At 38.4% G+C, this 12,636-nt stretch overlaps 2 protein-coding genes across 3 annotated transcripts in view; one reads left to right on the forward strand and one right to left on the reverse strand.

The window, feature by feature from the left end:
* Positions 1 to 2,505: 2,505 nt before the first annotated feature.
* LOC134819749 (serine dehydratase-like) lies at positions 2,506 to 10,386 on the forward strand. The gene is made up of 6 exons (XM_063829878.1): positions 2,506 to 2,673; positions 6,347 to 6,461; positions 7,116 to 7,335; positions 8,018 to 8,246; positions 8,408 to 8,575; positions 10,114 to 10,386. Exons 1-6 carry the CDS (start codon positions 2,520 to 2,522, stop codon positions 10,281 to 10,283), a joined length of 1,056 nt encoding a protein of 351 aa, XP_063685948.1. The 5' UTR covers positions 2,506 to 2,519; the 3' UTR covers positions 10,284 to 10,386.
* Positions 10,387 to 10,440: 54 nt separating this feature from the next.
* The window catches only part of LOC134819748 (26S proteasome non-ATPase regulatory subunit 6-like), a 37,341-nt gene continuing 35,145 nt past the window's right edge, over positions 10,441 to 12,636 (reverse strand). For both annotated transcript variants that reach the window (XM_063829877.1, XM_063829875.1), the window contains exon 9: positions 10,441 to 11,089. In XM_063829877.1, the coding sequence (XP_063685947.1) occupies positions 11,021 to 11,089 (69 nt within the window). In that variant the 3' untranslated portion in view covers positions 10,441 to 11,020. The remainder of the gene's footprint in view (positions 11,090 to 12,636) is intronic.

The raw sequence follows: 12,636 nt of genomic DNA on the forward strand, positions 1-12,636 counted from the left end.
TGAAGAGAGCGTGCTCCTCCGAACCCTCTGCTAAGAAGTACACCAAATGTCCTCTCCAAGATAATTAGATCACTTCTCACCCTGTATGATAAGATGAATCTGATACACTATGAATAATACACGCATTCGCACAGAATTAGGAAGTCTTTTGCCCGCGAACCTTCAAGTTGGTTGTAGCTTTGTTTCACGTTGGTAGTAACTTTCTTTCGCCGCTTCTCTTTATCATTCTCTTTATGCTGAGTCTGATTCTTTAGAATTCGATCAACAAGTTTAACAGAAACGTGATAAAGGTGCATAAAGGTTTCCCGGGGTCGATCATTAGTCAAAATCTTTATTATCTCTTTAAATTCATAGTTGTTGATGATTATGGCAGTAATTTTTCGTATATTTATATTCTTATTTATTAACACTTCGATATAAATATGTGACACATAAACTGTTTGGGAAACGTGTGACAGCCTTGCAATTATGAACTATTTTTAGTTATAAATACCTTCCACAATGAACATAATATTTAGGAAATATATCCGCCATCACAATGAGGGTTAAGGTCCCTCAGGAATCACTCCATGAGCTTCGTACCAAAGTCCGACTGGTCCGACGCGTTATTAGGTTTATTGGACTGTGGTCACCTCGCTGAACCTCCAATTAAAGGTCTCGGTGGTCGGTGATGCAAACAACACACTCGTTAAAAATACCTCCATCAAGGAAAATTTGCGGAGTTCTTAAATATTTTTTACCCTTCGGAATTATGAATCACAATGTGTAGGTCACTGATCGGGTTGACGTTTCGAAAGAATAGGAATTTGTACGATTTTCATTGGTGCCAAGTGGTATCGGGGAAATTTTCCTCTTAGTCTCAGAAAGGAAGGTCTTGATTGCTCTCGTCAGCGATCATGCTCAATACTCGACTTACTCGACTTAGGGCGGCTTATGCTCAATAGTAATTTGTAATTGTAAGAATCTTGATGACGAAACATGAAAGCGTAAGATCTGTAGATCAAGTTTGTAACTCGTTATCCGTGTTTTGTAACCTTAGTTTTACGTCGCGAGATATAGGTATAAATGTCCCTTATTTACTAGCTACTTATTTTTACCTTAATTTGTTATATTCCTGTACAAAAAATAAATTTTCAAATGTATGTGTATCGTGTAATAAGTCGAGTAAATAGTACAACATTTACACAGACCCCAAAAAGTACAACATTTACACAGACCCCAAAAAGCACAACATTTACACAGACCTCAAAAAGTACAACATTTACACAGACCCCAAAAAGTACAAAATTACACAGACCTCAAAAAGTACAACATTTACACAGACCCCAAAAAGTACAACATTTACACAGACCTCAAAAAGTACAACTTTTACACAGACCCCAAAAAGCACAACATTTACACAGACCTCAAAAAGTACAACATTTGCACAGACCCCAAAAAGTACAACATTTACACAGACCTCAAAAAGTACAACATTTACACAGACCCCAAAAAGCATAACATTTACACAGACCTCAAAAATTACAACATTTACACAGACCCCAAAAAGTACAACATTTACACAGACCCCAAAAAGTACAACATTTACACAGACCCCAAAAAGTACAACATTACACAGACCCCAAAAAGTACAACATTTACAGTTTACACAGACCCCAAAAAGTACAACATTTACACAGACCCCAAAAAGTACAACATTTACAGTTTACACAGACCCCAAAAAGTACAACATTTACACAGACCCCAAAAAGTACAACATTTACACAGACCCCAAAAAGTACAACATTTTCACAGACCCCAAAAAGTACAACATTTACACACACCTCAAAAAGTACAACATTTACACAGACCCCAAAAAATACAACATTTACACAGACCCCAAAAAAAGAAAACATTTACACAGACCCCAAAAAGTACAACATTTACACAGACCCCAAAAAGTACAACATTACACAGACCCCAAAAAGTACAACATTACACAGACCCCAAAAAGTACAACATTTACACAGACCCCAAAAAGTACAACATTTACACAGACCCCAAAAAGTACAACATTTACACAGACCCCAAAAAGCACAACATTTACACAGACCTCAAAAAGTACAACATTTACACAGACCCCAAAAAGTACAAAATTACACAGACCTCAAAAAGTACAACATTTACACAGACCTCCTACCTGCTACTGACATAGAGTTGAGAGGTCAAATAAGGTAAAGAAATGGCGAAATATTCTGCGATGGATCCATATGACAACCACTAAAAGTGATTGCAGTATATGAATATCCACCAGAAGTATATTGGTTTTATTAAATCAATAATAAGAAAATCCATTGCTTCCATTGGAATTTGGAAGGTTTGACAAAAACAGAAATTGAATTCATTCTCTGAATGGAAGGCAAAGGTTTTAGCTTTATATTTAATTGTAATTTATATTATATTAATCTATTTTAGGCATTTATTTATGTTATTTCTTTACTACATAGTATAAATTGTTACATAACATAAAATCTGCAGCCATGTCCGACACGGTGACCTCGCAACTACCAGATGATGTCCAGTTGCACGTGCAGACTCCCCTTATCTTCAGTGCTCCACTATCTAAAGTAGCTAACAGACCAGTCTTTCTGAAACTCGAGAACACGCAACCTAGTGGATCTTTCAAACTTAGAGGTAAAGCTATCTTAAGTATTCTTCTTGAGTCAAATACGTCACAATACCCTATTAACCCGCTTTTTTGTTCACGACCGTTACTTTATAGCGACCTTTACTTTTGAGCGCCTCTAACTTTTATGCAGCTCTAATAATTTAATTTAAACTAGACTTACCGACAATTCATATAATTTACAGATTTTTCGGTATAAATTTACTATGAGATGGGTCTTGATCCAGAGTTTTTCCATGAAAATGTAATTTTTATGTTATGGACGGGGCTAAAGACACGTTTGCTTAATTATGTATGAGTGGGTGTAGCACATGCCGTAAAAATAACTCATAAAAAATGAATGTTTATTTTTAGTGATTTTAAATTTTTATAAGAAAACTTTGGAATTATTAAATTGATAATCAGCGATCAAAGCGAGCATGAAATACAAAAATATAGTTTAATACTCGGCCGAATCGTGCCCAAAAACATGTGCTTACCTACCATTCAGACTGAAGAATAATGTCACCAAGGATCTGGTTTAAAAAAACTAAATGTGTAGGGTAACGCTCGAGGGGTACCACCTAATCGACCCTAATTTTGTGCAAGAAAACGTATTCAGACAAATACTCTGTCGATTTCCCGGCCCCTCTTTCAAGTAAAGACAAAAATGAAGAAGAAAGAGCGAAGGCCTGGCAAAATATAACTGATGTTGTGGTTTCTTTTATTGAAACTCAACAGATTTTTAATGCGAATTAAACTAAAAATAGCTGATAATGGCTTGAAATCGTGACCACAACAAGCAGAATAAACTATAAAGGCAGGGCTTAGTAAGTGTTCGCTGCTGAGAAAAAATGAGCTTGATAATTTTTTATCTTTTTTCCGACGTCAAGTTTGTCCACACAAGACTAATTGTGCCGGAACAATAAAGCCAAAGTCTGATAAGGTTTTATAATCAAACGATTCTTTAATCATTAGACCTAACAAAGAAAAAAGGAATGATAGCTTGAAAGACGGTTAGTTTTTATATTAAACGATGCCAAAACTCGAGGGCTTTGTAAAAATACATGAGCCGTCCAAATGACGGCATTTTGTAAAAAACTGATTGTACCTTAGACCCTTAATAAAATAGTTTATGTGACTTGAATTATCTGATTATTTTACAAAAACGATTATAATGGCCTAGACCATGGAAAATTGAAATGATAGCTGTTATCTGTCTACTGCAAAGGTCAGACAGAGGTGTACAAATAAAAATTCGATGAAGCGTGAACAAATGGAACATGGACACACCTGAGTGCTCTTAATGCATTTAAAATGCCATTACGGTGGAACCATTTGGAGCAATTCGGTCATGAATCTTTAATCTGACCACTATATAGATATACTATAACGCAAATAACACTGTAAATTGTAAAAGTGAGTATAAATAGAGATATCTATCTTGGAAAGGAATTTTTATTACGCAAATAACCACTAATTCCGTGATATCAACTGAGACTAGGAATGATAATCAATATGAGAATTGACAGGAAGTCGTAAGGAAAACTTCTTAGGTCAATGCTCGACTTGGTAAATAACGTCAGGTATCATTAATACAGATTCCTTTGAGTCTAAGCTCTTCAGACATATCTTTTGAAAAACGTCTGGAAATTCGAAGCCGAAAGAAAGGTCGGCAAAGTTAATGAGTAACCATGAAAGGAAATCAATTCGTGTCAAGCAAAACGTGGGAATTACAATTTTTGGCCGCGAAAACTGTGCCCGTTTGCCACATTCGGATATTAGCATTTTGCGTGGGACGGGTAAGCAAGTCAAACTTAATATAAAAAGTAGAACTTATTTAGGTTCGTGGCTAATCCTGACAAATTTGGAGGGGCGCCCCAGACAAAAACGAAGGAGTCATAGTAAAATGGATCAAAAATATTGGAGGCGTTAGTCTTTGAACCAGGTTATGGGTGGAGGATGACTCAGACGATTGAACGTTTGCTGAGACAAAATCAATTTTGCGGGCTGGATCGCTCACGGAACTGCCGCCAGATTAGAAGCCAGCGCCTGGTGTGGATCGTTACCATAGCAACTATCAGCCAGAAACTAACTAAACAAATCAGACTGAAGATGCAACACATGACAACTAACGGACCGTCTGATTGGTCGCTCAGCACTGTCTGTCGGGAAAAGAGGGTCTAACCTGGCGTCACTAGCTACAGAACTACTTCCCAAGAAAAAGCAGACTACATCTTCACCTAGATTTACGGGGAAAGATGTGCAAGGCAGTAAATTGAATATAATAGCTATTTGTCGCAACCCCCAAATGAACTGTAATTCCAAGATATATCTAGACAGGGTGCTTTGGGTACGGTCCCTGCTCGTGCAACGTACCCTTCACCTCCCACCTCGACCATCAAGACTCACCACACCCGGCAAATTAGTAGGAACTAGCACCTACAGCAGAGGTCTGGGAGTTCAAGTTTATGGAAACTATTTTAATTTCCTGTAGAAGACTGCGCAAAAGTTACATTAATATAAATAATATAATTATTATAATTATGTAGAAGACTGTGTAAAAGTTACATTAAGGTATCAAATAAAATCTGGTTCAAGGATCGAGCCCATTCTAATCATGGCCATGCATTTTCTATGATTATGAATATTCATATATTTTTGGTCGACATTACAAGCATGTCGCAGGCATATATCAAATTAGATTTAGAAATAGAAGAATTAAACTTAAAGCATTAAATGTTCAAGGCCTTATAAGCATTACTAAAAACACGAACAAGGGTCAAGGACTAGTAACATTTTGTATCGAAACAAATTGTGCAACTGTAAGAAAATAGGAAGCATATATCAAATTAATGTTTTTTCAAACTTTTTCAGGACTTAAACAATATACTTTCTAAATTACCTGCATCTCCAAACTCCTGACAAAGACGAACTAACCTTTACAAAATCTTTAATATCTTATCAAAAATTATTCTACCGGACATTGCGTGAACGGACATTATTTTGAAGGGACATTAACATGAACGCTATAGTGCCTCCAGCGTCAAATTAATGTCCGTTCAAATAAAGTCTGATAAGGCAGCTGTCGTTTCAATTCTAAACTCATTTCGGCTGTAAAAGGGAGAAAAACTGAATATGTTAACAAACTAAATATCTAAATAAAACACGTTCTCATTATTAAATTCAGTCAGCACTCAGCAGGCCTCTGCATATATACGTTTATTTTTTGAGTGATTCAATCAAAATTTAGAAGTTTGCCATGCAGTGCAATGGTACATAAGGTTTAAAAATAAAGAATGAAGACATCATTTCCGGTTTCGAAATGAATGTAGCCATACAATTGCATATGGTCAGAAGAACAATCAACAAAACGATTGCGTTAAAATTCGTTCAATAGTAAGATTCTTCTACTTGTAGGATCTTTAATTGATTCATAACGATTACAATTAGAATTGTGACCACTTATATGGGTACAACACTCGGGTGTTCCAGGCCAAAAATGGAGAAAAACTGAAATATCGGCCCTCCCATGCAATATGTCGATCATATCATGGCTTCAAACGAAGGCCCTAGATCAAATAGGGTATCTTTTCGTCTGGGATGAGAGTGATGATAATTACGCTAGTTTAGCGAAAAGAGCAGACAGGCAAGAAAATTGGATTTCTGGGTGGAACTGAGGTAACACGAACTTTGTTCCAGGAATCGGACACAGCTGTAAGTTGGCGGTGAAGAACGGGGCTTCCCACCTTGTCTGTAGTTCAGGTGGGAACGCTGGCATGGCAACTGCCTACTCTGCAAACCGCCTTGGGGTCAAGTAGGTGTCTTTAAACGCTTTATTTCAATTAAAACTTAGGCGCTATTGTTCCGCGCCGTTCGGTGGAACTCTGTTTTGACGGAGTTGCGAACTGTTTGGTACCGGTGACCAGGTTTATGCCACCCCAGTTCTAGACGGAAAGGTATTAAGATCATTGAATAATGAATTGCTGTAACTGCAGAGAGGGGTGAAAATAGACTTTTTCATGAGCCCGTTGTCTGATTCCGGTGCAAACGAGTATCCAGCTTCTATCAATCGAGTATCAAAACTCAACAATAATAACTGTTGATCTAGTTTCGGATCTAATTTTCACAGTAATGACTATTGATCTCGTTACCGAGATTGGAGCTAAAACCTCAGTTCGAACAGCCATAAGTAAATTATGGGATCTCAATAGAAACATTGTAGGAATTTAAATTTTACTTGCCCCGTATATCTTAACTGGGTCACGAATAATAATACAAATAAAATACTAAAAAAGACGAAAGTCACAAATCGTGCATCTTTAATTCTGACAAGTATAAAATCTGGAATCTATACTAAAATTATCACGTACCAAAAGCAACAAGTTAACTAAAATCACGTCGGCAGTAAGATTTACAGTTACATAAACAGTATACACCTTCTAGTTCTAAAATATTAACAAATTCACAGGGCAACTGTTTTCACCATGGACGGACTACCTCAGCCAGTTCTGAAAAAGTTCAGCGACCTCGGCAGCGACATTCACATCGGGGGTCCCATCTGGGATATTTGTGATGCAACGGCCAAAAAATACATACAGAAAATGAAGGACGAAGGGAAAACGTGCCATTATATCCATCCTTTTGATAGCCCGGTGGTATGGGATGGACACTCGACCCTGATCCATGAGGTAATGCTATATTGGGTAATTTGTTGGAGTATAATCTGTACTAGGAGCCCTTTTTGGTGAGATCTTCTTCCGGGAAAACTAAATCATTACAGTTGATATGATTTTGAGATATCTTTTGAATCATTAAGTAATCGGTTACGTTGGAGTTTTAAAAATTATTTCGTCACAGTCTGCGACACACTTTATGACTTCACGATCTCGACCCAATAACTTTGATATCATCAATCATGACGCAAAAGTTATTAGTGATTGTTATAAGTTGTGACGAATCCTATAACACAATTCGATTTCATATGTTTAAAAACGGAAACGTAGCACTTCTAGGCTTATGACCCACTTAATGCTGATGATGTCAATGTCAAATATGTGCGATTTTTTTCCGCAGATTCCCGGATTACGATTAATATCAAGAATCAAGATTTGGGGCTTTATAATCGTGGTGTTCAAAAAGGACAACGCGTTTAAAGGAATTTTAATTTTATCGTGGCAGTCTAATCCTATCACGGCGGGCTGAAAAACCTCAAAACATCATCTCTCTGAATGAGAATCAACAAAAACTCACCCCGAATCAAGGTGGATTGGATCAACCTGGATAAACCAATCAGACAACCTCATTTATTTTTAAATCACGTGACTTTGATCCCTGTACGGGATTGGCTAAATCTTCATCTCTCGCATCAAGGTGGTGGGACAGTTGGCGAGTGCGGGGTACGAAGAACCAGGAGCTGTGGTAACATGTGTGGGTGGTGGTGGTCTGCTAGCCGGCATTGCTCACGGCATGAAACACGTTCACTGGGACCACGTACCTATCGTTGCCATGGAAACGTACGGAGCGGACTCGTTCAATAAAGCGGTTAAAGCAGGAAAGGTGGTGAAGCTGGACGAGATCACGAGTTGTGCTAAAACCCTCGGTAAGAATTATGATATGGGTTTTTAACTAAATCAAGTAAAAGAGATTATTGCAGACTGTCCTGAAAAGCCATATTCACCTTAAAATATGAAACATAACCTGAGAAAAATGATCGTTTCCCGTTTAAAAAGACAAACAGCCACTAAATTAAAGCACTGTCAGGTGCACTTGCAGTTTGCCAAGAAGTAGTGGACTTGTCTCAAAAGAGGAAAATAACCAGCCATCTTGTGGACGACAAGACAGCAGTGGAGTGCTGTGTACTCTTTTTAAGAGATCACCAGTTCCTAGTGGAACCAGCCTGTGGAGCCACACTTGCTGCAGTTTACACAGGTAAGGTGAAAGTGAACGCAGCGTAAGGTGAAAGGGAATGTTTAAATACGGAACAGATAACAGTAACAGTAACAGTAACAGTAACACTAACACTAACAGTAACAGTAACAGTAACAAAATATTACGTTTTCGCGACTCGATTCCTCAATCTTTTTATTTATTTTTCATAATATTGCAGCGTATACCATAAACTTTGATCAAGTTATCAACAAATGAAACCGAAAGTGAAACATGAACAAAACCTGCAACTGATGATGATAGATTGCATGTGCGCGGCTTACCTATTCGGCGTTTGTCACTGGTGCTGCTATTACTACTGTACTACTAGTACTACTAATAATACCTACAAAATATAATTGGGTAAACTGAAAATAAAAGTTAGTGAGCTAAAAACAGGTACGCGCTGAAAATATTTTCCGAAGAATCTAAATGCCAAAATATGTTAATATAACTCAATAAATATAACTATATTTATAGTGCTAATTGTGCCCGTGTCATGTGTCGGTCCTACCAATAATGGTGTTAATGATAAAGTTTACCGGAAGATGTTGAGGGAGAGGGCGGAGCTCGTGCCACTACCTGACTAAAAGGACATGAAGCAATTGTTTGGAGTGTGCTCGAGCTAGGGTGTGAGCTTTGCCTTGCGCACTGGAAAACGGAATTTTTGATGAAGGAACAAAGTTGCACACAATCCTTATTTGTCTAGACACACGCCAACGTGTTTCAAAATATTCTACAAATGACACCTGTCAAGCGAGCCTTACTCCACCCACCGTAAGGTTTCCTTTTACAGTTTATAGGTATAACTGCGATTTGAGATGGAGAAGCAAAAATTGAGGATCAAAGAAGAGACTTTGACCTGAAGAACGACGAATGGATTTAGTGTTAGAAAGTAGCTAAACGCAAGCGTTAATGGAAAAGCCACTGGATACATTTAAGCTAAGTTGGACGTGTTAAAACCAAAGCGTCTAGGAATGCATGCCTGATTGCCAAGAGCCCGATTCGACAAGTTCCGTTGCCGTCAACCAATAGCTGGGATGTCGCAGACACGTGCGCGCGGCGTCCACCAGTCCACAGCTACTGGCTCAGCCGACGTGAATCCGAACATGCCTTTTTTTAAAGAACTTTTACATGATGTGCGATTGAAGCCGTGGAATTCGATAATAGTTCAAAGTTAAACGTCGATGCGATTTAAACATTATAAAGACCGAAATGATGGCAATTAGAATTGGCTTCTAGCAATAATTATAAAACCCCATGATATGGTGAGACGTTGGGAGACAGGACGTTTGATACTGTGAGCCGACACATAGAACCCAGTAATTGGAAGCTTACTGTTTAGCATGTCAAATGACACTTAGTAATAGTTCCCTTTAAATTAAGGTTCACAAATTCAAAGGCAACCAACAACCGTTATCTATATCAAAGGCGGCGATAATTAAGATAAGGTGAGCGTATGAACCTTTCACACTTCATAACCTCCTCTGATTTCCAAGAAATACCAGTAAAACCTCCAATTAACATAACTCTATTCCCAGGTAAGATAAGGGAGTACCTTGAAGAACAGAGTCCCGGCACCAGTCCTATAGTTGTGGTGATCTGTGGTGGCGCTACCGTCGATATTGATACTCTTAACGGTCTAGCGGCTAAATTTGACATTGACACGAAACTGGAGAAGTATTATCCTTTGGAACAAATGCGATTATAACTATTTAGAAGAATTTATATCGAAAACTGCAGTCTGTATATGGAAATTTTTGACGTTTTGATTCCATTATAGATGTGATTTTTACCATTTCTTTTTCAACATAGATGAATCAGTTATTATTGTCCTGGAGATGTCTATGAACGAAATTAAGAAATGATTATGATCATGAAAACCGGAAGTTACTTCCGAATTCTCGAATATTATAATATTTATATGTCAATTATTTCCGTTTTAAAACAAATGAAAGTCGAAAATTTCCCATCGTTGCCAAAAGCAGCAACCAAAAAGAAATTTAATTTTATAACAATAGGTAGCATTACAAATAAAGTTTTACAAGAACCGCGGCACCGTCTATCCTACTCTACCGTCCTCCGGGGACGAGGTCTGAGTTTCCCTCAGTGCAACTATCATTTTATCATCTATCAACATTTTAAAGGAGGCACCGGTCCTCTCACAAAGAAGTAGAAACTGATAGTGAGGTGGTACGAACAGGGAGTTGGGAGTATTCTGCGAGCTGAGCTGCTGACTTTGGAGCTGGACTCAATCCGCCTCTCTCTCTTGCTAAAGGGATAGGTACAGGTAGGAGGGTAAGTGCCGGTTGATGAACGCATGTTACCTAACGAGTTGCGGGGAAGGAACCCCGAAAAAACAGAGGTATAGTTATGAGGAGATGCGGGCTCGGTACCGCTCGGTACCCTGAAGTTGTCGTTTAGGGAAGGTACCAGAGGACAGCACAGTTAGATGGTTATCACCCGGCTCAGTTTCTGGATTCTGTTCAGTAGAAGGTCGCCCTGCTTTATCACCGCCTGGGTCGAAAGGGGTTTTTGAGTAATGATCGTGATTTACAAAATTAGCAGATATGTCAGGGAAGTGACTGGCACGTGGCTCCGGCGCGCTATTATAAAAAGTTGGTGACAGTGACGCCGCGCGCACGTGCCAGTCACAGTTTCACTGTGACAACTACCCTCCTCACAATATCACTGATGAGTTTTGAGGCAAGGCATTGGGCAGGCAGGTGCGCAGTACTTTGGTAAAAATGCGACCAATTTTGCACCAACACCGCGCACTTCCCTCCGGGTAATGCTTAGATCTTTAGATCACAGTGAGAGTGACACAACAAATAATTTCAAGTTAAGTAACACCAAACAACAAACACATTGACGCTTTGGTCTGTTCGCTGTTGTACGAGTCAGTTCGGAAATCAAATTCAAGTTAGAATATCCGGGTTTAACAGATCTCAGTATACGATCGAGACACGGTAGAAGATTATGACGACTATGTGTGAGACGAGTCGCCAGCAGGATATAGGATTCAATGGAAGTTACTCTAATAGTAATTATAAGCTCCACAAAGTGGTCAATTTTAAATTAAACTTCGGTTACTTCTCTCAGTAAAAAACACGATGGTTACAACACTACATCAAAACTGGTTTTGCACCGGCCAAGATTTCGCATTACATTTTTGGAATTCCAGAGCACTTTTTTAGTTGAAAGAATAACTATAACTGCTGCTGTTATAGTCTGATGCAGATGAGTTTTAGAGGGTGCTGAGTTTACTGATGACCTCTATATAGAAATAATTTATTATCGGCTTAAACACGGCCAAGTTATTGGTCCCTTTATGAGGCTTTCAGAGGCCTCATAAATTTTAAGGGCCTGTCATAAGACCATTTTACGGTCAATTAAGCTCATTTTTTAGCTGAATGCGGATTGTTATTTTTAGCTGATGTTTAGGATTTCAGATTCCCAAACCAACTATTTTGGAGGTCTAGAGGTTTTAAGACCTCTGAAAGCCGTACAAGTTAGCCAATTAAACTTGATTATCTTTGGCCGATTTTAATTCCTTCTAAATGGAAATTGGTCATAACCAAAAGTCAGTGCCCTGGAAAATCTGAATTGGACGAAAATGACAGCAATTGTGAATGTTTTTAAAAAACGTGCTCTGCAATTTAAAGAATTTAATAAATTGCACCGGATTTCCCTGCCGTGCATGCCAATCTAATTCTTATATCGCGTTAAAACTGCGATTAATATTTTGGGGTAGAATTTAAGTCTAATTTGCGATTCTCACTGCAAGAGTGCAGTGAAACATATTGGCCATTTAGTGTCTTTTCAATGTCTTTTCATTCGACGACTTTTATGCAAAGAATGTGCAAACCCTCTTAGATTTAAAAAGTTGTGGACTGTGGTACCGGCTTTGAGCTTTAGCCAAATAAACCGCGTATTAAAGAAGTCTGACTGGCCCTTAATTCATTGGGAGCATTTTGGGGTGGTGTCAAAATCGAAAAGGATTTGGACAGAATTTCGAACAAAAATAGTAGATGCTAAGGGCGAGGGGGTTTAATGAGGGTTTC

This window comes from Bolinopsis microptera, chromosome 8 (genome assembly GCF_026151205.1).
Source record: "Bolinopsis microptera isolate Bmic1 chromosome 8, MBARI_Bmic_1.0, whole genome shotgun sequence".
Lineage (NCBI taxonomy): Eukaryota > Metazoa > Ctenophora > Tentaculata > Lobata > Bolinopsidae > Bolinopsis > Bolinopsis microptera.